We start from the raw sequence: 26,739 nt of genomic DNA, 5'->3' as shown, positions 1-26,739 counted from the left end.
GACCTGGCTGAAGTCGGACGCTTAACCGACTGCGCCACCCAGGCGCCCCGCCGGCTTCGGATTCTGTGTCTCCCTCCCTCTCTGCCCCTCCCCCGCTCATACTCCGTGTCTCTCTCAAAAATAAACATTAAAAAAAATAAATACTTAAGTGCATTTAAAAAATAACCTAGCTTTTAACATACTAAAAAGTACAATGTGTATTTTCATGACGTCCCATTACTTATTGCAAAGAGTTAAAAAACTAGTATAAAGAATAAGGGAGGGGCGCCTGGGTGGCGCAGTCGGTTAAGCGTCCGACTTCAGCCAGGTCACGATCTCGCGGTCCGTGAGTTCGAGCCCCGCGTCAGGCTCTGGGCTGATGGCTCAGAGCCTGGAGCCTGTTTCCGATTCTGTGTCTCCCTCTCTCTCTGTCCCTCCCCCGTTCATGCTCTGTCTCTCTCTGTCCCAAAAATAAATAAATGTTGGAAAAAAAAAAAATTTAAAAAAAAAAAAAAAAAAAAAAAAAGAATAAGGGAGCCTGGGTAGCTCAGTCAATTAAGCATCTGACTCAGATGCTTAATTTCAGCTCAGGTCATGATCTCACTGTTTGTAGGATGGAGCCCCATGTCAGGCTCTGCTCTGACAGAGCCTCCTTGAGATTCTCTCCCTCTCTCTCTGACCCTCCCCTGCTCATGCTCTCTGCCTCTCTCTCACAATAAACATTTTTTAAAAACTAGCAGAAAGAATAAATGAGTTCAGCAAGATTGGAAGTTATAAAATCAATATACAAAAATTAATTGTGGGATGCCAGTGTAGCTCAGTCAGTTGAGCTTCCAACGTTTAATTTTGGCTCCTCAGGTCATGATCTCACACAGGTCACAATGTCACACTTCCTAGATCAAGCCCGGGGTCTGGGATGTCTGGCTCTGGGGTGACAGCTCCAAGCCTGCTTGGGATTCTCTAGCTCCTTATCTTTCTGCCCCTCCCCCACCAGCGAGGGCATACACTCTGTCTCTCAAAGTAAATAAACATTAAAAAAATGAACTGTATTGCAATACACTTTCAATAAACAACTTGAAAATAAAAATTTTTAAATCACATTGTTTTTTTTAACATTTATTTATTTTTGAGACAGAGAGAGACAGAGCATGAACGAGGGAGGGTCAGAGAGAGAGAGGGAGACACAGAATCCGAAACAGGCTCCAGGCTCTGAGCTGTCAGCACAGAGCCCAACGCGGGGCTTGAACTCACGAACTGCGAGATCATGACCTGAGCCGAAGTCGGACGCTTAACCGACTGAGCCACCCAGGCGCCCCTGTTTTTTTTTTTTTTTTATAGAGAGAGTCTACCCGCACGAACTGGGGAGGGGCAGAGGGAGAGAGAAACTTAAGCAGGCTTCAGACTGAGCACGGAGCCCTGTTGGGGCTGTAGAGATCCCACAACCGTGAGATCATGCATGACCTGAGCCAAAATCAACAGTTGGACACTCAACTGACTGAGCCACGCAGGCCCATAAAAATAATAATAGCATCAAAAAGTATAAAATACTTAAAAATAAACTTAATCCTCAGATCAGTTTTCTAGGTGTGCAGGATGGTTTAGTGTTGGTCTGGCTGTATTTCATGGACACGAGACACACAAAAAACTTCCATGCTGTTCTGCCATCTTGGCTCCCTCCTTAAAAATAAACTTAAAATGCAAGACTTGTATACCGAACATTACCAAAAAATTCAAAATAGCATCAAAAGAAATTAAATAAAATCTAAATACAGTCAACAGAAAAACACCTCATGTTCATGGATATAAAGATTTAATACTGTTGGGGTGCATGGGTGGCTCAGCTGGTTAAGCATCTGGCTCTTGACTGCAGTTCAGGTCATGATCTCATGGTTCATGAGTTCGAGCCCCACATCAAGGTTGACAACACAGAGCCTGTTTGGGCTTCTCTTCCTCTCTCTCTGCCCCTACCTGGCTCATGAACACACATGCTCTCTCACAATAAATAAACTTTAAAAAAAAGAAAAAGATTTAATATTGTTAAGATAGTAATACTCCCTAAATTGATCTACTTATTCAACAAAATTCCTATCAAAATCCCAGCTGACATTTTTGCAGAAATGGGCAAGTTGATCCTAAAATTTATATGGAAATGCAAGGGACCCAGAATCACCAAAACAATCTTGAAAAAGAATAATAAAGTTGGTATATTCACACTTCTTGATCTCAAAACTTGCTACAAAGTGGTAGTAATCAAGACAGTGTGGTACTGGCAAAAGAACAGGTACACAGATCAATGGAAAAGAACTGAGAGTCTAAAAATAAAATTGTGTCTATGGTCAACTGACTTTTAAGAAGAATGCCAAGACAATACAATGGAGAAAGAATAGTTTTTTCCACAAATGGTGCTGGGGCAATAAAATGATGACTGTGAACACCTACCTTATCCCATACACAAAAATGAACTCAAAATGAGCCATAAATCTAAAAATAACAGCTAAAACTATACAATTCTTAGAAGAAAACACAGAGGTAAACCTTTGGGACCTTGGATCAGGCAAGATTTCTTAGATTGATCCCAAAAGCACAGAGATATGGAAAAAAAAAGGATAAATATGACTTCATCAATCTTAGTAACTTTTGTACTTCAAAGGATACATTTAAGAAAGTGAAAACACACACAAAAGAAAGAAAGAAAAAGAAAGAAAGAAAGAAAGAAAGAAAGAAAGAAAGAAAGAAAGAAAGAAAGGGAAAAGACAACCACAGACTGGAAGAACATATTTGCAAATCAAATACCTGGTAAGGAGCTTGTATCCAAAATATATAAGGAACTCTTACAACTCAATATTAAAAGAACAAATATCCCACTTAAAAATGGGCAAAGGATCTAGGCAGTTCAGTTAGTTTATGGTCAATAAACACATAAAACAACATCACTGTCACCAGGAAAATGCAAGTCAAAACTATAATGACATATCATTTCACACTCACTAGTATGGAAATAATCAAAGTCAGTTAATAACAAGCACTGACCAGGATACAGAAAAATTAGATCTCTCATAAACTGCTGTTAGGAATGTAAGACTATGGAGCCAGTTTGGAAAACAGTCTGGCAGGTCCCCAGAAAGTTAAACGTAGTTACTATATGATCCAGCAATTCTATTTGCAGGTATATACCCAAGAGAAATGAAAACATACACCCACACAAAAACTTGTATGTGAATTTTCACAGAAGCATTATTCATCAAAGGCCAAAAAATGGAAACAACCCAAATGTCCATCAACTGATGGACAGATAAATAAGATGTGATAGATCCATATAATATATTCATATCATATCCATACAATGGAATATTATTTGACAACAAAAATGGGGAAAAAAGGAAGTAATGAGACACACTTCAATATGAAAGAATCTTAAAAATATTATTTTAAATGAAAGAAACCAGTCATGTTTATATAAAATATTCAGAATAGGCAAATCTACAGGCAGAAAGCAGATGAGGTTGCCTAGGGATGGGTATGGGAGGAGTACTAGAGAATGACTGCTAATGGGCATGAGGTTTCTTTTGGGGGAAATAAAAATATTTTAAAATTAGATTGTGGTGATGATTGCACATATCTAAAATCATTGAGGGGGAACCTGGCTGGCTCAGTCAGTGGATCTTGTAGGTCTTGGAGTTGTAAGTTCGACCCCTACACTGAGTATAGAGATTACTTAAAAATAAAATCTTTTTTTTTTTTTTTTTAACGTTTATTTATTTTTGAGACAGAGAGAGACACAGCATGAACGGGGGAGGGGCAGACAGAGAGGGAGACACAAAATCGGAAGCAGGCTCCAGGCTCCGAGCCATCATCCCAGAGCCCGACACAGGGCTTGAACTCGCGGACCATGAGATCGTGACCTGAGCCGAAGTCAGACACCTAACTGACCGAGCCACCCAGGCACCCCAAAAATAAAATCTTAAAAAAAGGTAAAATAATTGAATTGTGCACTTTACATGGGCAAATTGTATGGTATGTACATTATATTTCAATAAGTTTAAAAAACAAAATCAAAAGGCAACAGGAAAACAATGAGGGGAGAAAAAAAGAGGATAGGAGGTGAGAAGGTACTAAAGACAAACTTTGCCTCTTTTGGAATTATTTGATGACAGCCAGCAAGCCGGGACCTAAGTTAAGAAGACCAGAACTCACCTGGAAGGCTGGAAACCTTTTCTCAGTTCAGCACAAATTAGTTTTGCTCACTGTTTCCAGTTTCAGCTCATTCAGTCCTCAATCTCTTCCCTTGGGATGAGAAGAAATGGGTATACCTCTCTATCCCCCTACCTTACACATGAGTATAATGCATCTAATATGCATTCTTCTCCAGGGACACCTGGATGGCTCAGTCAGTTAAGCATCTGACTCTTGATTTCAGCCCAGGTCATCATCTTGTGGTTTGTAAGATTGAGCCCTACATCGGGCTCTGTGATGACGGTGCAGAGCCTGCTTGGGATTCTCTCTTTCCCTCTCTCTGCCCCTCCCCTGCTTGCATACACACTCTCTTGCAAAATAAATACACATTTTAGAAATTAAAAAAAACAAAACAAAACAAAACATGCATCCTTCTCCATTCTGAGAACATGGAGCCTGTGGATGTCAAACCACTGTCTCTTCGTCTACATACTGTTTAGAAAGTATTGATAATATCTAACTGGGAAATATACTGGAAAAGACAGTCACTGTCAGCCCTCATGATAGGAACTATGTAGTACAGATTTGTACATTCACAACAGCTTAGAACTCCTACTCATATGAATCAAAGAGAGACAGATGAGAATGAAAGGAGGGAGTAATACCAGCAGGAAGAGAGTTATCTTGGGATTTCTAATGTCTGGGCTATTATATTGCTCTCCCACCCTCCTCCCTACCCAAGCTCCCCAATACACAAAGCGCTCCTGTTTTTATTCTGCATGCCAGAGAATTATTAAGCACGTGGAATGTATTGCTTACTATCATACATGCACACTTCTACAAGTCCACAGAGTTCAATAAATACACAGCCATTGCTTAGGGAAAGAATATGGGCTAGGATTATGAAAACATTGATCCATCAAAGCAGAAAGCCTCCACTTTCAAAACAGGTGATAACTAAAAATGTAATGACAGAGGCTCCTGGATGGCTCAGTCGGTTAAACATCTGCCTTCCGCTCAGGTCATGATCTCACAGTTTGCGAGTTCAAGCCTCGCGTCGGGCTCTGTGCTATTGGTTCGGAGCCTGGAGCCTGCTTCAAATTGTGTCTCTTTATCTCTCTGCCCCTCCCCTGCTCACACTCTGTCTCTGTCTCCCAAAAAATGAATAAACGTTAAAAAAAAAAATTTTTTTAATGTAATGACAACTTGCTTCTCATATATTTCAATCATTTCCCATGAGTACTCAATCATCTGAAGACAACTATAATTACTAGCTGTTAAAAACAGGTTAGACCACTAATGAACTAGATTAACAACTTAGCTCATTACCAAACTGGGTCAGATTAAAATTTGTGCCACAGGCAAAAAGTTCTATGTTGTCAAATCCCTTAGACAATTAAACCTGATACCAAAAAAAAAAAAAAAAAAAAGCCAAAATATTTTAAATCTTGTGACAAAAAGATGAAAGTTAAAAAAATATTTGGAGACACAGTAAGATATTTAATGGACTCTGAAGACCACAAATGTGACTAAAATAAGACAATTTCTGGGGCACCTGGGTGGCTCAGTCGGTTAAGCATCCGACTTTGGCTCAGGTCATGATCTCACAGTTTGTGAGTTCGAGCCCTGCAATGGGCTCTGCACTGACAGCTTGGAGCGTGGAGCTGCTTCGGATTCTGTGTCTCCCTCTCTCTCTGCTCCTCCCCTGTGCCTACTCTGGGTCTCTCTCTCTCTGTCTCTCAAAAATAAACATTAAAATTTTAAATAAGTAAATAAATAAAAATAAGACAATTTCTATCATTATATTCCTACCCACAGATAAACTTCTACAATAGCATTATACTAAATGGAAAAAAAAAAGGGGGGGGTTCTTACTTTAGATAAAAGATTATTTAGTTCATGGGGATGAAGCTTTACCACTTCTCCAAGTTGCTGTGCAGCAGCTTTTCTTGTAACTGGAGTAGTGCCAGTATCCAGTAAGATAAAAAGACGGTCAAGCCTAAAATAACAAAAATATAATGATTATTCTGAAACATGTTTCCTCATAGGTGTAAGCTTGAGTCAACAAATGTATTGAGCATTTATGAAAGAAGACCTATTCTAGGGTTGCAGGAGAAATCTCTACACTCAAGGAACTTGCAATTGGGGGTAGGGTGAGAAGGAAGGCAAGTACACAAATAATTAGAATACAGTGTACAATAACACATATTCCAGAAAAGAAATGCAAAGTGCTTTGAGTGGGAACAGAGGAAGTAAATACTATATATCCCCAACTGTATAATATTGAAAAGGCTTCATAAAAGAAATAGTATATGGGATGGACTTTCATAGGTCAGCCATGAAGGTCTTGGTTCAAGAAAGAGATGGGACTAGAGCTCTATTTTAGGAAGATTAATCTGGCAGCAGTGTGAAGCATGAAATGTAATGGAAGAAAACTTTTAGAGAATTTTAGTCTAAAAGAGCAGACCTAAACTACGATCATGACTAGAAGCCTAGAAAGAAGTTGGGAGAGACACCGCAGAGGCAAAACATACATAGTGTAATAAGAATGTCAAGGAAATGAAAGATTTCTCAGACTCTGGATCTTAGAAAATGAAGAGGTCACTTAAAAAAATGGGAACTAGTAGAGGAAATATTGTGGGAAATGACGACAAGCTTACTAGTGGCGGGGACAGGATAGCTACAAGAAACCAAAAAAGATAGTTGGAATAGAGATGTGAAGTTCAGGAAAAACTGAGACTGCAGGTATATAGGTATATGAAGTCATGTGTGTAGAAGTGACAAATGTGGCAATAAACAAAATCTCTGAGGAAAGAGTTTCCAAAGGCATACAGCATACTGGCACAAATTCTAGAGTCACAACATCACAGTTCAAACTCCAGTTCTACCATTTAACCAATGACTAAAGCTTGGAATATCACAATGCCTTATACCTGGAACAGGTGAGGAGAAGTGGAACACTATGTTCTTGTGGTTTTGGGATACAGGAAAATCCTAAGGTTTTAGAAAGGAGAAAGGCCAAGTCACAAGTAATTACCACCAGCTGTCCACCTATCATATATAGGTCTAGCTTTCCTATCACACTACTAATCAGGCTCAGTAATGCAAAGTGAATGCCAGAGGTAATGAAAAGAGCCTCATACTTCATATAGGGAATAAATGGGTACTTTAAAAAAATACAGAGGATGGTAAAGTTATATCAACTGCCTAATCCTACACAAAGGGAAATTTAAAGAATACATTTTCAAATTTTATCTAATGAGAAACAGAAAGCAAGTAAGGTCCCAAAGCTAACCATGAGCATTAAGTATCAATAAACTACAGTGAAGCTGGTATTTTACTTCTGGGATTACAGGTATTTTTCTTTCACAAAGAGCTAAAAAATTACACAACAAAGCTCTAAACGTCTTTTGTAAGATAAACCTATAAGGGGCAAATGAAATGGGCTGGATTGTTCTTTTCTTTTCTCTGGTAGTATTTATCAAACTAGCCAGTCACTAATAAGCACAGAATCATTATAACTAGTAAGAAATAGAACTAAAGGGGCGCCTGGGTGGCGCAGTCGGTTAAGCGTCCGACTTCAGCCAGGTCACGATCTCGCAGTCCGTGAGTTCGAGCCCCGCGTCAGGCTCTGGGCTGATGTCTGGGAGCCTGGAGCCTGTTTCTGATTCTGTGTCTCCCTCTCTCTCTGCCCCTCCCCCGTTCATGCTCTGTCTCTCTCTGTCCCAAAAATAAATAAAAAACGTTGAAAAAAAAAAAAAAGAAATAGAACTAAAATCTTTTTCAGTCAAGAACAGTAAGGGTACCTTGAAAAGTTTTCAACTGCTTCAGAACAAAACACTAAGAGGTAAGGTTCAAATTTATAGTTAAGGGAATATAGAAAGGACAAATTTCAAGAAAAATATGTGAGGTAATAAAAAAGCCAGTGATAACAAAGAAAAACAGAAACACAACACAGTTTTTGCTTCTGATACAATGAATGGCACACAGAGTGATTATAAAGAAACTAATTTTTGTAAGACACACAAAAATGAACTTACTTTATATATACACCATGTATGGACACAATCCACCTGCTGAGACAATTATTCTCCTCATTAATTCAAGGCTGTCTAAATACTTGCCTTTACCCATTTATTCATCAGGTTTTGCTACAGATTTGGTGAACAGTGACTCAGAAATAGTGGGACAAAAGAATAGGAGAAAAAAAAATTTTTGACAACTGGTGTTATTTAAAAAATTCTAGGACTGTCAGACCTAAATCCCTTCCCCATAAAATGATCTTCCCCCCATCCCACACATAACTCTCAGAATGCCCCTTATTTTCATGTTTAAATCAAGTTGTGATATTAATGTTCATGAGAATCATCTCTGAGCCTCCACAACAAATACTTGCATGTTGCCATTACCATATGATTTTGTCAATGAAATTTGCAAAAAGAGATTTCAAACATCTATGAACAACTTTCTGTAATTATCAAGACAAAAATTCATTTTAAATATTCTATATTAAGGAGTATCTGGCTAGCTTAGTTGGTAGGGCATGCGACTCTTGATCTCAGAGTTGTGAGTTAAAGCCTCACGTTAGGCATGGAACCTACTTAAAAAAAAAAAAATCTTTGTATATTATATGGTAGGCAAAATTATCAAAAATTAAGTTTTATTACAAAGAATGGTTAGTCTTAGGTCAAATTTATGCTACTCTAAATGGACTTATATTTGTATATGCTGCATGTCTTTTTTGTAACAATACTGGGCTCTCTTATATGTATACAGTTCATGTAGATTCAAGACTTTCCTGTAGAAAACTGTGGTAAACTGGAAAACAAACTAGACTGAAAGTTAGGAGACCTTTAGAAGTCTTATTGCTGTCACATGTTGGAGGATTCAGGGAAATTTACTTCATTTAACCTCTTATTTTGGAGGGTAAAACTAGATAATTTAGGCATATTTTAGTTTCACATCACTGTGGGGTTTTTTTTCCCTTTTTTCTTATGTAACGTAATATTTGTCATATCTCTGACTTATTTGATGTGAAGTTCCTTAGACCTCACCTCTGGAAAGATTTCAACTACTTCATTAATTCTTTTTCCAGGATGGAGATTCTGCTTTTTATGACCAAAAGCAAAGCTGGCTGCAAAATGAACACTGTAAGGAAGTGACAATACTACCCTGTTTATAAAGTTAAAAGAAAATGGACAGATTGTAACATTTTCCCCCATCATTTCCACCTTCCTCAAGACGCCATTACCATTCCTCATTCCTTAAAAAAGGAATGCACTACTTCACTGAGTAGATCTCTAGGCTTTGTAACAAATCTCAAGTTCTCCTCACTACCTCTAAAGATTGCTCGTTACCCTCATCCTATTTCAAATGGAAAGACAGTCCTCACTTCTCTTTAAGGTTTAGATATTGTCCCACTGTTTCCTTGATATCATCCTCTTCTAGCTTCAATCATCCTTTCTCTAATACCTTAAATCACTGCCTTATTAATCTATTCCCTTCTAGCTTTAAATATGCAAAAGTGTGTCTCTAAAGAGAAAATAAACGGCTTGCTCCTCATCTCCTAGTTTACTTTTTCTTTTTTCCTGCCACGCATCACAAACAAGTGTTTAAAATCACTTCTTTTAGGGATGCCTGGGTGGCTCAGTCGGTTAAGCGTCCAGCTCTTGATTTTGGCTCAGGTCATGATCTCGCTTCAGGCTCTGCACTGACAGCATGGAACCTGCTTGGGATTCTCTCTCTGCCTCTCCCCTGCTTGCACGTGCTCTTTCTCTTTCTCACGCACTCGAAATAAGTAAATAAAACATTTTAAGAAATCATTTCTTTCCTCACTATACACAATTTCATCCTTATCAGTCAAGTTTCTGTTCTTCTCTTCTACTAAAATAGCACACCTGATGGGTCACCAATAAACTTGTAAGCTCTAAATCCAATTTTTTTAAGCCCAATTTTCTTGACCTTTCTATAACATCTGATATCAGTAAGTACCCCATTTTTAAGACATTTTTCTTCCTGAGTTTTCACAACTTTATATTACCTTGTTTCCATCTGAATTCTCAATTTTTCCCCTGGTTTCCCTCTTATTGCTCTCCCATATTCAATCCTTAGCTCCTTACCCCACCAGTTTCTCCCTTAGGAAACTAGGTTATTTGTTTAAACTGTAACAAGGTACAAATAATCCCCAAAACTAGTCTATCTAGGAGCTCTAGTGCCACACTTCCAACTGCCTGGTGAGCATAACCCCCTCGTAACATGATCTTATTGCTAGATTTATAGTACTCTTAAAGTACTCTTTGATCAAATTACTACCTTACCCTAGAACTGTCAATGGCTCACCCTTACCTATCAGACAGTAATCAAAATCAAAAAAGTATCTCCCAAACATGGGCCTTTTTGGTTTCCACAATTTCGTCTATATCATTTCTTCCACTTGGAATGTCTTTTTTTGGTTCAGTTCTTGAGCTAGCTACCACCCATCAAGACTTAAAATCCTTTACCCTTTTGAAACGATCTCAGACTACTGTATCACAGAGGTGAACTCCTGTAATCTACACAAATTCTCATCTTGAGTAGCCATTTTGGTATTTATTATGTTTTGTTTTATGGCACCTCTTACATTAATTTGTCACATGATGTCTTATGCTCGTTAGGCTTCACCTCCTTCAGTGATTCTTTTTGTCTCCCACAATACTTTGCATAGTGTCTCTGCAAAGTCTTTGCTTAGTATTCAAATATTTGCTTAGTTGGTATTTACTAAAATTAAAATTACAAAGAAAAGTACACATTTCTTAGGGCCAAGTTTAGGCACCATTTTTAAGCAAAAAAAAATTTGTGTGCTAAAAAAAAGGGGGGGGAGGTGGTGCTATATTAGAATTTTTTTTGCTTCCTTTGAGAAATACCCTTGATCTGTAATACCTATATGAAAACAAGTTGTAAAAACAACAACTGATGCTAAGGTAATGCTTCAGTAAGTGGTAAGATCAGCACAGCAGTACTTCAGCATTCTGAACATCAAGGCAGTTATGCCTGCTCCAAATAGCAAGCTGAAAGAGACCATGAAATGGGTACTGTATTCCTTCAATAATCTCCATACTTTCTCAACTTTCCTTTAGTCCCCTCTACCCAGCTTCACTGGAACCACACTCCTGCCCAAAGACCTTCAACTCCTCTCTAACTAATGCTGATCCTCTCTCACATCCATATAGTTCCTCCTGCCTCTCCTTTCTGCAAAGCCTTTTATCCCAATGCCATGTCATGTAACTTCTGCTCTTCCATCAGCCAACTGTCCAGGGGGTAGTAGATCAGCTCACTCTCTCGTTTAATCCAGGCCTATTTATTCTCACATCTTCCACCTTGGTAGTAGCAAAGCTTGCCTCCCTGAATAGAGGAATGGGGATAAAAGAATGCTTCCTTGGGTTTTGTTTGTTTGTTTGTGGAGTTCTCCCTTCATCTATCCAAAACAGCAGAATAAACACCACACAAAAGGAAGAACAAAGGGATGAGCAGACCAGGATCTGACAAGAGGGCAGTATGATCTGTTACCCTGGGGTAGCCAGCTATGAGCAAGCAGGGTAAGCATCAGGGTCAGGACTCAATGGAAAAGGCTGGTATAGTGAACTGGTGGGGGAAGGAGAAGGGGCATGAGCCAGGGTCAGTACCATGTTGGAGGGCAGATAGGGCCCTTGGTGAGGGAGAGATGTGATGGAAGCTAAGTGGTCAGAAGAGAAAGGAAGTTAAAAGAAGGGCTAATTGAGGAAACACAGTACTTACACCAATACTTTTTGAGAGAGAGGGAGCGTGCAAGTGGGCAAGCAGGGGGCGGGGAGGGAGAGGAGGAAGGAGAGAGAGAGAGAAGCAGGGCTTGTGTTCACCAGATTCGGGACTCAAACTCACAAACTGTGAGATCATGATCTAAGCAGAAGTGGATGCTTAACCGACTGAGCCACCCAGGAGCCCCACAATATTTCTTATAACTAAACCTTCTCTTGCAGAATAGCTAGTAGGGGGGAAAAATGCCATTCTTCATTCTTTGAAGGACAGACAGATGGAGCAGAAAGAAGTAATAGATGTCAAGCTGTATGAAAGGTACCAAAGACTGAAAAAATAAATAAAACATAAGGCAATTATATTTGACAATACCTACTGGTTATGAATTTACTGATAAGAAATCTGGCCCATTTTCAATTTGGACTTTAATTCAGAGAGAATTATACAAGACATGATTCATGTTTTGTTTACCAACCTGTGACTACAGGCAAGTGCTCTAAAGGCTGCCTAGAAAAAAGAAAGTACATGGAAGTTTGTAAAGGTTATTCAGGCAGGTGCAACCTAACCCCTCTTCTCTTCAGCTGTTTGCATAATGAAGTAAAGATATAAAAAGATATGGAAGAATATCATAGACATTTTGAACTATATCCTAGGTTACTACTTCATCACTCATTTATTAAACGAGTATATGCTGGAGCGCCTGGGTGGCTCAGTCGATTAAGCAGCCAACGTTAGCTCAGGTCATGATCTCACAGTCTGTGAGTTCAAACGCTGCATTGGGCTCTGTGCTGAAAGCTCAGAGCCTGGAGCCTGCTTGCTGACTCTGTGTCTCCCTCTCTCTGTCCCTCCCCTGCTTGCTCTCTGTCTCTGTCTCTCTCTCAAAAATAATAAACATTTAAAAAAATTATTTTAACAAATAAAAAAATAAAGAAGTATATGTTGTGTTCCCAACTCCTTGGTCATTTGAAGATTAAAGCGGGGAAGAAAAGGTATAGGCGCCTGGCTGGCTCAGTCAGTTGAGCATGCAACTCTTTTTTTTTCCCTCCTAATTCCAGAGGCTTTACTAAATGATTATTTCTTCAGTATGTCAGTTTTTTTGTTTATTTAGGGGCATGACATTGAGCCCAACTCAATCTTTTTTAACACTGTTTTTTACTACTGTTGTGGTTTAATTTAAATCCAAGTTAGTTAACATATAGTGTAATAATGATTTCAGGATTTCAGGATTAGAATTTAGTGATTCATCACTTACATATAACACCCAGTAGAGCATGCAACTCTTGATCTCGGCATTGTGAGTTGGAGCCCCAAGTTGGGGGTAGAGATTACTTAAAAAAAAAAAAAAAAAGGCAGGGGGTATAAAAATAACTTCTTCAATCTACTTCCAACCTCAATATTCTCAGAATTTAAATTAAGCATCTTTGAAAAATAGTATAAGGTCAACTAGGAGAATACCTCACCTTAACGAAGAGAATGATCAGTCAAGTCTGTCCAGTTTGTTACACATTTTCACATTTAACAAAAGTCCAGTAAAATTTAAAACAAACTGTTCGAATTTTTTACTTTTCTGTGTGACTTAGGAAATAAGAAAGTAAATACCTGATATGAACACTGTATTATAAAGTCTCACATATTATTATTAAACAAGAAAGTTATGGTCAAAAGAAACAACTTCCAAGAAATTCTCTAGACCGCTGTTTTTAAATGTATACCTTCTAGATCATAACGTGGGTAATCTGAAACTATGTTAATGGCATATTCTTTAAACCAGAAAGATTAGTTAAGACCACAGACAAAACTGAGAATCAATATGAAGATATGAAACCAAACCAAAGCCAGGTGGAAGGCCAGGTGCATGCTAGAATAAATTGCATTCCCCCACTACCACAGTAGAACATGAATTTCTTAAAATGGGGATTCCGTTTTTGTTCTGTTGTATTTCTAACACCTAGAACATAGAAAGCATTCCACAAATACTCATTAAATGAATGCTGAAAAAGTACAATCAAACTGAGTTATTTTCTCCAGGACATTTTTTTCTAACCTCCATTCTTGATCCATCCATCAAGCTACAGTCTTTTGCATTACTTTATCTTAAAGATAACATCTAGGTTCAATAAAACTATTCTAGACCCAGCAATGGCACTACTAGGTATTTATCCAAGGGAGACAGGTGTGCTGTTTCAAAGGGACACATGCACCCCAATGTTTATAGCAGCACTATCAACAATAGCCAAAGTATGGAATAAGCCCAAATGTCCATCAGTGGATGAATGGATAAAGAAGATGTGGTATGTATGTGTGTACATATATATACACATATATAAACACACACACACACGTGTGCACACACATATACAATGAAGTATTACTCAGCAATCAAAAAGAATGCAATCTTGCCATTTGCAACTACGTGGATGGAACTGGAGGGTATTATGCTAAGTGAAATTAGTCAGTCAGAGAAAAACAAAAATCGTATGACTTCACTCATATGAGGACATCAAGAGACAAAGGGAAACAAAAATAATACAAAAAACAGGGAGGGGGACAAAACATAAGAGACATAAATATGGAGAACAAACTGAGGGTTACTGGAAGGGTTGTGGGAGGGGGGATGGGCTAAATGGGTAAGGGGCACTAAGGAATCTACTCCTGAAATCATTGTTGCACTATACGCTAATTTGGATGTAAATTTTAAAAATAATAATAATTTAAAAAATAAATGTATTTGTACCAAAAAAATAAATAAATAAAAATAAAAATTCCAAGATCCACAATTCCAATGGAAAAAAAAAATAATAACATCTAGGTTCTTCAGAAGGAATATGTTATTTTATAAGTTCATACAAAATTGTGCACTTTAATGGCTAAAACGGTGAATTTTATGTTACGTGTACTTTATCACAATTTAACAACAACAAAACCCTTTGAGGAATAAACCAAAGGAAACTATACAGATTGAAATGTAAAAGCTTCTATATACCTCTTCTCCCTCTCCTGGCTTTTTTGTCCCTAACTTTTTTTTAGTATGAAATATTTGACATATTGTAATTTACAATAGTTCCTTCTGTCAATCCTATAATGAATTGAAATTAGCAGTAATGGAGGAAAAGGACGAGCAAACACAAGAAACCTGTGCTGTCCTAGAGATCATGAGTATCATTTAGCATGTCAGTAGGAAGGATCCACTGGAACTTCCCCCACATTAAGAAACTTCCTTTTATTTGGCAGAACAGGACTGTTGAAACACGTTTCTCTGAAGTATCAGCAGTACAGAGAGAATTAACAAAACTGAGCAAAGTTCTGATCAAATGTAGTAATTTGTTTCTTCCATAAGAGGGTATGATCCCTTTTTTCCAGAAACTTCTCTGAACAGTGCATCATTTTCAAATGCAAAAATATGTCACAGACTTCAGATACAAATAATGCAGAGTCTAATAATGCAGGCAAATCATAATTACTGTCTAGACATTTTAGACATGACCTTTATAGTTTAGATCAATGAGGAAAAATTCTCTAAATTATATTTTTTAATTTATATGATCAAGGGAAAAATATGTTCATATTAGCTAGTCAAAGTACAAGGGTCAGTTCAACCAACTGTGGCATAAACTGGCAAAGGTATGATAAACAACCTTAAAAAAAAATCCTGTAGTAACTTGTGGAAGGTAACATTAACGCCCACGGGTTCACCACCTTCTGTAATGAACATAAGTCTTAATTTCTCTAAGGTTGCCTTTACTGTTGATGGCCCAACCAAGTGATAAATGTTACTGGGAGAAAGGTTCACAAGGCAAAACAGCAGCATTCAAAGATTTAACAATTATTATTTCAGCTGTTGACAAGCAACACTGAAAGCTGTAATGTATATTAATGTCTTTTTGCTGAGGTTGGTTTTGTGGGAGCAAGTAGCTCATGAATGAGCTTAGCTGACTTTCCAGCATTCACATCTTAAGGGCAACATTGTTCTCAACTCCTACATTAAGAGTCTAAAGGAAGGGATGCCTGACTGGCTCAGTCAGAAGAACATGCAACTCTTGACCTTGGGGTGTCAGGGTCATGAGTTCAAGCCCCACAATGGTGTAGAGATTACTTAATAAAAACGTTTAAGAAAAGAGTCTAAAGGAATCGTACATTTTTCAGTAATACTTCTCTGCATTTTACAGAGAACTTCAAATACTACAATTGTATTTGCATTTTTAGAGTATCAAAGCTTGTTTGTAAGACTTAACTCTCCCACAAATCAATAGTTGGCCATGTATTTGATAATTTTGCCACATTCTTACAATTCAATGTACAGTAAAACAAGGCCTTTATAAAACTGTAAGTAGGGTCTAAAAAATTTAATCACAAAGTACAAGGTTGTATTATATCGAATTTGCATTATACAAGACCACATTATCATAGAATTGTACTATATTATAAACTTTTCTTTTTTTTTTTTTTTTTTAAATTTTTTTTTTTCAACATTTTTTATTTTATTTTTGGGACAGAGAGAGACAGAGCATGAACGGGGGAGGGGTAGAGAGAGAGGGAGACACAGAATTGGAAACAGGCTCCAGGCTCCGAGCCATCAGCCCAGAGCCTGACGCGGGGCTCGAACTCACGGACCGCGAGATCGTGACCTGGCTGAAGTCGGACGCTTAACCGACTGCGCCACCCAGGCGCCCCTATTATAAACTTTTCTGATAACATTATGTTTTTAAAATTATAATCCTGGCTGATATTCAAAGCTGTGGTGAAAGTTTGTCCTCCTGGGGAAAAACTATAGCTAAACTACAAGGACTCACTGAAAAACACTGGAAATATTCTACTATATACATAAACTATGGTAAAATCATGACAGCTATTAAAACAAGAAACAAAATCACTCATTCATTTAAAAAAAAAAAAAAAAGTGTATAGGACACTAAGAGCCAGGCACTCTGCTGGGAATAGAAAGATCAGACATATTTCCTTCTCTCCAGAGTGCATGTAAATCCAAGCAGGGAGAATAATTAAACAATTACAAAATATGATATTATGACTGACAGAAGTACATATTGGTGCAAGTAACTCAGATGAAGTAAAACTAGAAAAAGCTTCCCTAAGTACATATAAGCTTAGACCCAAAAACCAAGGTTAGACTTGGGGTGGGGGGTAGGAAAGAAGTGTTCCAGAATGAAAGAATGGGAGGTGAGAACACAGATTCAAAATGAAAGGGAAAGAAGAGGAGAGAGAGCAAGAGAGGGAGAGAGAGAGAGATGCAAGAGATACAGAGAACCTGATATAAGGTGATGAAGCTAAAAAGGTGAAGCAGGAACAAGATCACAAAGAATCTATTTTGTACTCATGCTAAGGCAAAAGAAAACAACTAAAAGGTTTTAAGCAGAAAAATGACAGTAAAATTTGCATATTAGCAATAATATAGCTGAAGTGAAGAATAAATTACAGGGGCACCTGGGTGGCTCTGTCGGTTAAGCATCAACTTCGGTTCAGGTCATGATCTCGCGTTCATGAAATCAAGCCCTACATCCGGCTCTGCGCTGACAGCTTGGAGGCTGCTTGGGATTCACTCTCTCTCCCTCTTTCAAAAATAAATTTAAAAACTTAAAAAAAAAGTTACAAAAAAAAATTAGAGATGCCATGGGAGGCAGGAAGACAAGTGGCTGCTGTTGTAGGTGTCTTGGATTAGAGATGATGGTGGTAGGAGCAGGATTGTGGTAACTGGTATGGAAAGAAAGAAGACTGGCCAGAGAAAGACTGGAAAGATAGATTAACAGGATTGGATTTGGTGACTGGTTGGATGGGGGGAGAAATCGTTTATTATTCCCAGATTCCTGAACCTGACAATTAGAGGGAATGATGGTACCAGCTAATCATTTCCCTTCTGCTGGAAATATTTACAAGGTCCTAAAAATATTACAGTGCAAAAAAATGTTTTAGATATGATTCTGGCAAATATGACTTTTACCTCTTGAGCTATCTTCCACCTATTCTGCATAAAATATCAAAATAAGTCTGTATTCTACAAGCACACACCAACAGGGGAAAAAGGAAATTTAATTAGTAAAGAAACGTGCTTAGTGTACAAAGAAGGCCAGCTTGAAATTAAAGTTTGCTATTCAAAGTGAATCTGCAAATTAAAAAGGCAAGGACTGATGGTATCCCAAAACACAGACACAGTGTCTCAAAAGTTTCTTCCTTGAATGATCATATGACCAAAATATACACAGGAATAGCTTTTTCATACAACTAGGACAGGCTTTTTTCTCAAAATTTTTAAAAGTAGAATTTAACAGAATTTTGGCAAAGAATCTACATTAAAAAAGAGCACCACTCTTTGAAATCCAGTATCAAGAACAAAAGACAGCAGCTTTCAAAACCCATTCATTCAGAAATTTAGGTGCCCTAAACTTCTGTAAATAGATTAGCATAGGCCAAGCAGATTAGTCTCTTTTTAAATACTTTCCTTTTGTCTCTACAAAACTACATCCAATACTGTGAAAACGTGGTCTGCTCTAAGAGAAATTTCAAGAGCTACTCATTCTCTTAAACATTGTATCACCTGTTAAACAAATCTCATATTAAGTTGATGTATCTATGTATTTATAATGTATACATTTACATGGGAGGTAACAAATTAGAAGATACACCTTCCAGTACTTGCAAAAATTTTAAATGCCATTCTATTCTTTCAAGGCAATTTTATATATCCCAAAATAAGAATTTCCTCACACTGAATGGATTCAATTAATCTATGAAATAAAAATTAGATGCTCCATACTACAGGTACCTCGCAACCCCCTTAAATTAACTCCCAGGGACTTCTCCCACACACGATCTCATCAGTTATCTAGGGAGTCTGGGAGGGGTGGGTTCTTCTCTTCACTTGCAAAACAGACAGAGCTTGAGTATCTATGGTGTCAAGGAAGGTGTCCAATTAACTGTAAAAAAATGAATGAAAACTATTTGTTTTCTGAACTACCCTTGCTTCCTTTAGCCTAAGTGGTAGAAAGACCCAGTTCTCACGAAAGCTTACTTTATCAACTCTAGTGAATGTGGTGATTCCTGACTGCTACCACAGGGACTATCCCCCTACTTACACTTCCAAAACCAAACCTCTAACAAAGTTTTCCCACCATCCTATCATACTGAAGGAAAGGACTTTCCTCCCATAGCCTTACGTCTTATTGGTTGGTCTGCAGGTTTCCTAGTCTTTCCTGTTGATAGGCAACATTATTTTAAAATAATTTAAGATCTGTGATAACTTTCACGCCTTAGTTAAGAAAGACGGTGCTATCAGAATAACTTGCCAAAGATTCCTGACGGCTGAATGTTTGTTGAACAAAAGAATTATACCGTAAGAAAAAAGTCCTCATAAAGAACATATCCCTAAAGCCACAGATAATTTCTAACATAATTAGAAGTTCATTTAGACAACAGTAATTCAACGCTCCCAGACCTCGACAGTTATTACCAAGTTTTCCCATGAAATGGAGGTTAGGGATCTGCCTTAGAACACTAAGAGAGGTAACAGGCTCTAGAACTGAAAGAAGGAAGAGAAACCAGAGAAGAGAAGCATGGTGAGGAAAGAGAAACACTAGCTCTAACGTGGCACGGGGTCTATTCAACAAGAAAAAGACATTTTGAACCGATTTACGAGGAGTAACTCGAGCCCAAACCCTCGCAGACGTTGGGGCGAACTCCGAAGTCTGTGGAAGAAGGCGCCCGAGCCCAGTGACAATGGGAACCGACCCTATCTAGGTAGGAGTGGGGACACCGAGAGGGGACCGTGCCTCGCCTGGGCCACCTTCCCGTCCGCTCGTCAGGAGCGAGACCCACCTGGAGACCGCCATGGCCGGGCGCCGGCGGTTCGGAGCTCCCCGCGAGCTACGCGCCGCGCCGCCGAGGCGCTAGTTTCCAGAGAGCAGAGCGGCGCAGGCCCAGGCCGCGGTCAGAAGGGAGCGGCCGGTGCGGCGCGGGGTGTCCCGCCGCGGGCCCTGGAGCATCTGCCCCGCCGCCTGCCCGAACTCGTCCCCGCCGCGGCCGGGGAGCAAGGGTCTGAGGCGGCGGCGGAGGCGGCAGTCCTCCGACCCACACGACTTCAAACCGGGGGCCCCCAGCCCCGCTCTTTGCTGACGCAGGCGTCGGCACGCCGGACTGAGCGTCAGCGCGCCGGAAGTGACGTCAGCTCACCGCCAGGGCCTTTGCTACGGAGGGTGAGGCCGAGGAGTGCGAGCAGTTTTTGCTTGGCGGCATGCGCCTGGGAGAAAACGTTTGTGGTCATCTGTTTGTCATTAGCGACGCAGGAAAGATAAATAAGGGTCCCCTTATTTCCTAGAAGGGAAAGAAGGCGATTTAGCCAAGGTTCTGGAAGTTCAAAAACTTGGTTTCTAATTCCTTTACTGCCCTCACCCTCAGCCCACCAGATTGCTAGAGAACGCAGGATCCGAAAGACCTTGGGCATGATGCTCTGCTCCAGGTGGCGATGCCAGTGGGAGGGTGAAAGCAATAAAGATCTGCAGTGGCACTTAGGACACGGCTCCGGTGTTTGCCATATTTGCCAGAAGTTCTGCGTAGCTATTGTAGGAAAGGTCTTCCGCCAACCATTTTGCCAAACCAAGTTTGACTTCTTACCTGTTTATGTTGTAGGTACCATAATTTTCTCAACCAGAGGTAAAAATTTCCAGCCCTCTTTTTTTTTTTTTTTTTTTTTTTTTTTTTGCTAATGTGGCTATTCAGTCCCTTAGTTCGTTTTGATTTCAAACATTCTTCTGTCACTTAGTGCAGGTCCTTACCACCTTAAACTTGATTTTTATGATAGTGGCCAAAGTATTTCTCCAGCTTCTGTAGCCGAGCCCATCTTAGAGGCCACAAGCAGATGAATATTCAAAAACACTGCTTTTATCGTGTCACTCTGTATATAAAACTTGTCCATTGGCGTCTCATTACCTGAAGACTCTATGTCTCAACCCCTGAGTCTGGTTTTCATCTATAGAATGAAGCTAGTGAGAAGTACTGTAGAAGGTTATGGAAATAAAATGAGGTCATGTATCTAGGGGAGCTTACAAGAAATTTGTAAACCACAAATTAGTATATTAAGGGGAAAGAAACTAACAAGTGCCTGCTATGTAGTAGGCATTTGGCATGCATTATCTCATAATTCCTAGGCCAACCCTGTAAAGTAAATTTTAATCTTGAATTTAGAGGTGAAGAAACTAACAGAAAGTTTAAATAATTTGCCCAAGATCCAAGTTAGTAATATTTACTGTCGTTCATTTATTCAACAAATATTTACTTGGCACCTGCTCTGTGTCAAGACACTTCACTAGGCACTGTTTGTACGTTAGACAACATCTGATTAAACTGATGTTTAAGTATCTTCACATTTCATGGTCTTTTCACACCCGCCTTCTCAATGTATTTCCCACCACTGAAACTGACAAGCAGGTACCTACTTAACTGATTATGCACTACATTTATTTATTCAGCCAAAATTTAGTATCTACCACTTGCTGACCTCTACTAGAGATTGAAGCTTCAAAAGAAACCAAAACAGACAGGGTGCCCACTCTGGTTGAACTTACACCCTAACGGAAATAAAAAGAGTAAACAGATAAACAAGAAAACATCATGTTTACAGGGCTCCTGGGTGGCTCAGTCGGTTAAGCATCCGACTTCAGCTCAGGTCATGATCTCACAGTTCATGAGTTTGAGTCCTGCATTGGGCTCTGTGCTGACAGCTCAGAGCCTGGAGCCTGCTTCAAATTCTATGTCTGTCTCTTGCTCTGCTCCTCCCCAGCTCATGCCCTGTCTCTCTCTCTCCTTCAAAAATAAATAAAAACATTAAAAAAAAAAAAACAACATCATGTTTATATTCCATGTAAAACCAAATGCTGGGATAAATTAGACTCTAGGATGATTAGACTCTAGACTGGGTAATAAAGGAAAAACCAGGAGGCACCTAACCTGAGGCATGAATGGCGGAAGGGAGCCAGCTGTGTAAAGATCCGGGGAGACTTTCAGGTAGAGGATACACCTAGTGTAAAAGCCAAAGAGAAGTTTACTGTGTTGGGAAACAAACTGGGAGAGATAGAAAGGGGGCATCGTAAGGAATTTGGATTTCACTCTAGATGCAGTAGAAAGTCATAGGAGAGTTTTAACATGTGAATAAAATGACCTGATCTATATTTTAAAAATATGACTCTGTAATAATCCAAGAGGTGAGTAGATACATAGTTCTAAATGACATTTAGAAGAGAGGAAATGACTAATATCATGGGTTTGTAAGGGATGGTGTAATAATCAAATATATTGATATCAGACTGACTTGACTTTAAATCCTTCCTCACCACACTTAACAGCTGTGTGTCCAGGGGAGTCATGTAACCTTTCTTAGCTTCAATTCTTTCATCTGTGAAATGGGGATAATAATAGGACCTCTTAGGGTGGTAGTGAGGATTAAATGAGATAATGAATAAAATGCATTTAGCCAAGTGACTGCCACAGTAAGCACGCAAAAATATTATTAATGACATCGATTATTCTTTTTGTTAACTATGTGACCTTGAGCAAGAGACTTAACTTCTATGTCTCCATGTCATCGTCTGTGAAATGGGGATGATCATTATACTGGTTCACAACACATATCTGAAATCCCTGTCACGTGGTTTTCTGAATTTAAAGGTTTTTTTAAGATTTAGATTTAGATTTTAGGTTCTGATTGGATTTAGTAATCCAATGCATATACCTTATATTATGTCATACCCCAACAACTCCTAGGGCAACACCCTATAATCAAATACATTTATAGCTCTGCAGCAAAATGTATGAATAGCCATATTAACAGGAATAAATCAAAGACTGTAAATAGCTCTATGCCAGGTCAGGCCAGGTTTTGCTGCCAAATTAATTTTTTTAAGTATGGTTTTTAGATCCTTTTCAGTTTCAGAATTGTAAATAATGGATTATGAACCTGTACTCTGTAAAGTTATGGTAAGGATTAAATGAGTGATACATGATACACTTAAAAAATATTAAGTGCTAAATAAATATTAGCTCTTATTTTTTACCAGCAGAAAGGTGGTTTCAAAAATCAATGGAAAAAGAACAAACTATTGAACAAAGAATGATGGAAAATTGGCTCTCCATGTGCAGGGAAAAATCAAATCCCTACTTCATACCATATCCCAAAAGAAATCTCAGATGGATTAAAGTTTTAAAAGTGAAAAACTTCTACTAAAAGTAGAAAAAGTTCTATACTAGGGGTGCCTGGCTGGCTCAGTCGGTAGAGCACGTGACTCTTGATCTCAGGGTTGTGAGTTTAAGCCCCAGGTTGGCTGTAGAACTTACTTTACAAAAAAAAAAAAAAAAAAAAATAGGGGCATATGGGTGGCTCAGTCAGTTAAATGCCGGACTTCGGCTCAGGTCATGATCTCATGGTTCGTGGACTTGAGCCCCGTGTCAGGCTCTGTGCTGACAGCTCAGAGCCTGGAGCCTGCTTCGGTTTCTCAATCTCTCTCTCTCTCTCTCTCTCTCTCTCTCTCTCTCTCCCCCCCCCCCCCACTTGTGCTCGCTCTCTCTCTGTCTCTCTCTCAAAAATAAATAATCATTAAAAAAAATTTTCTTGGGGCGCCTGGGTGGCTCAGTCAGTTGGGCGGCCGACTTCGGCTCAGGTCATGATCTCGCGGTCCGTGGGTTCGAGCCCCGCGTTGGGCTCTGCTGACAGCTCGGAGCCTGGACCCTGTTTCAGATTCTGTGTCTCCCTCTCTCTGACCCTCCCCCGTTCATGCTCTGTCTCTCCCTGTCTCAAAAATAAATAAAACGTTAAAAAAATTTTTTTTTAAATGTTTTTCTTAATAAAATAGGGTTGCCTGGGTGGCTCAATCGGTTAAGCGTCCAACTCTGTTTTGGCTCAGGTCATGATCTCATGGTTCGTGAGTTGGAGCCCCACATCAGGCTCTGTGCTGATAGTGCAGAGCCTGCTTGGGATTCTCTCCCTCCCTCTGTGCCCCTCCCCTGCACGTATGCTCGCTCTCTCTCTCTCAAAATAAATGGATAAACTTTAAAAATTTTCAATTTCAAGATCCTCAACCTCTGTGTCCATGTTTTCCTCCACCTGTTTATCTCGACCATAGGCATGCATATGGACCTATGGTTGGAGTATTACTCTGGTTCTCCTTTTATACCTCCTTTCACAATTGCCTTTCTCTCAGTTGACTAACGAAAGGCATAGTTATCATCTATTTCAAATCTCATTTGAGATTTTATATAATATTTACTACATGTACATTTTTATATATTTTTATTTATTCTTATTATTTTTAGTTTTTTCCATACCCAATGTGGGGGTTGAACTTAACACCCTGAGATCAAGAGTCACATGCTCTACAGACTGAGCCAGCCAGGCACCCCCTAAATTTTTGTTTTTAAAATTTAAGCATGAGGCAACACTATGTAGTCCTAATAACTTTGATGTGAAAGTCTAGTTAATTTAACTGGATAATCTACACTTTTCTGTTCATATCAAACTCCTTTTGATCACATGAGAAGGAAGGATAAAATTAGTGGATGTATCATTCCACTATCTTCCCAGCATCCCCTGCAGTTATAGTGGCCACATGACATAGTTCTGGCCAATGAGATATAAGTCTGCTAAGAATTAGTGGGAAGACTTTCTTCTTTCTTGAGACAAACATTACCTCTTACTCCTTTGTTTTCCTGGATTTATGATGCCTGGAGGTGAAGCAGCCATCGTTCCAGGTCTCTCAGAAAAGGTTGTCTCAGAAGCTGACTCTATTCTTATCCTCTGGGTAGTCTAAGGATAATTCCATTCCCTTTGCCAATGGTTAGTTTAGTTATGATAGGTGTGTGACCTAATTCTGCACACTTTGTTGTAAAGTTTGCTGTCAGCTTCTAAGAAAGTCCTTTCCTGTTTTTAAAAAAGAGACTCATGGAAACCAATTTTCCCCCCACCCCACCCTGTCCCCTTTCCTTGTGTGTTTTGCTTTCGTAATATACAAGTTTTATGGTTTAGTGAGTTCAAGTTTACCTATTTTTTCCTCAATGGCAAATATGATAAGAGATGCATTAAGGAATCCTTTCCTATCCCACGATCAAATATTCTTCAATATAATTTCCTGATAGTTTTAGAGTTCTGTTTTTCTTTTCTTTTTATTTAAAAACATTTTTAATGTTTATTTATTTATTTTGTGAGAGAGAGAGAGCACAAGCAGGGGAAGGGCAGAGAGAGCGGGAGAGACAGAATCCCAAGCAGGCTCCACACCATAAGCACAGAGCCTGATGTGGGGTTCAAACTCATGAACCATGAGATCATGACCCGAGTGGGAACCAAGAGCCAGAGGCTTAATCAACAGAGCCACCCAGGTGCCCTTGAAATTGCATTTTTTTAAAAATCTACTTAAGCCTATACATTTCTTGAAAAGTTTTTAGGTATCCTTAGTGGTACATATACTCTAGTTCAAAGACCACTGCTCTAAGGAAGCATTCTTGTACACAAGAAGATCTCTACAAGGGTGTTTACTGCATCATTGTTTGTCATCTAGAAAACCTGGAAATGATTTAAATATCCGTCAGTAGAGTGATGGATAAATTAAATGTAATATAGCCATATAGTGACATGCCAACAGCAGCAATTAAATAAATTAACTAGATCTACATATGCCAATATGGATGAAGCTTGGAATGCCTGGGTGGCTCAGTCAGTTAAGTGTCTGACTCTTGATCTCAGCTCAAGTGAAGATTTCACAGTTTGTGAGACTGAGCCCCATGTTGGGTTCTGCTGTGACAGCGCAGAGCCTGATTGGGATTCTCTCCCTCCCTCTCTGCCGCTCCCCTGCTCTCTCTCTCAAAAATAGATAAATAAACATAAAAAAAATAGATGAAGCTCAAAACCATAAGTAAAAAAAAGCAAGATATGGAACAATATGCACGATACCATAAAATTTCTATAAATTCTAAAAACTATACTTACAAAGCAATAGTATTTATATTTTTAATTATGAATTCTTTTAAATACACAGAAAAATAGAATAAAATCCACCCATGTACTTATCCTCTGGGTTTAACATGTGTTAATATTTTACCATATTTGTTTCAGATAAATTTTCAAGAAATTAAAGATGTGGGGCGCCTGGGTGGCTCAGTCAGTTAAGCGTCTGACTTCAGCTCAGGTCATGACCTCACACTCTGTGAGTTTGAGCCCCGCATCGGGCTCTGTGAGGACAGCTCAGAGCCTGGAGCCTGCTTCAGATTCTGTGTCTCCCCCTCTCTCTGCCCCTCCCCTGCTCATGCTCTGTCTCTCTCTGTCTCAAAAATAAATAAAAACATTTTAAATATTAAAAAAAAAGATGTAATCAAGGTCTTTTACTCCTCTCTAATCCCATTCTTCTCCCTACCTTCTCAAAAATAACTGTTAGGAAGTTTGTGTGTATACTTCTTGTCCATGTTTTTATCGTTTTGTTATATATATATATATATATATCCATAAACAATAAGAAGTGTCATTTATAAGCTCATTTTTAATTAACCAATTAATTAACATTATGTTTCTAAGATCTAGTCCATTATACAAAAAGCCATAATTTATTCATTTCTCTACTGACTGATATTTAGGTTTTTCCAATTTTGCATTATTATAAATAAAGCTGCAATGAATATATTTGACATGAACTTTACATGTATGTGTATAAACATAAAAAGTTATTACAAGTGGATTGAAAGAATACACCCCAACTTATGATAAAAATTCTGGGCATAGGGTGGGAGGAAAATGGGATTCGATAGGAATAATGAAAATATAAGAGTTATGTAACA

The 26,739-nt window shown here is 38.8% G+C and overlaps 1 protein-coding gene across 2 annotated transcripts in view; it reads right to left on the bottom strand.

Annotated features, from left to right (window-relative positions):
* BTAF1 (B-TFIID TATA-box binding protein associated factor 1) overlaps window positions 1-20,049 on the bottom strand; it is a 120,067-nt gene extending 100,018 nt beyond the window's left edge. The window contains exons 1-2 of one of the 2 annotated variants that reach the window (XM_058697151.1): window positions 19,747-20,049; window positions 6,028-6,151 (exon numbers count right to left, since the gene is read on the bottom strand). In XM_058697151.1, the coding sequence (XP_058553134.1) occupies window positions 6,028-6,151; window positions 19,747-19,760 (138 nt within the window). In that variant the 5' untranslated portion in view covers window positions 19,761-20,049. The remainder of the gene's footprint in view (window positions 1-6,027; window positions 6,152-19,746) is intronic. The other variant, XM_058697152.1, reaches the window with a different exon arrangement.
* Between the last annotated feature and the right edge of the window lie 6,690 nt (window positions 20,050-26,739).

Source organism: Neofelis nebulosa, chromosome 13, assembly GCF_028018385.1.
Source record: "Neofelis nebulosa isolate mNeoNeb1 chromosome 13, mNeoNeb1.pri, whole genome shotgun sequence".
NCBI lineage: Eukaryota > Metazoa > Chordata > Mammalia > Carnivora > Felidae > Neofelis > Neofelis nebulosa.
Note: the sequence above shows the minus strand (reverse complement) of the source record. Positions and strands in the feature narration are given on the sequence as shown.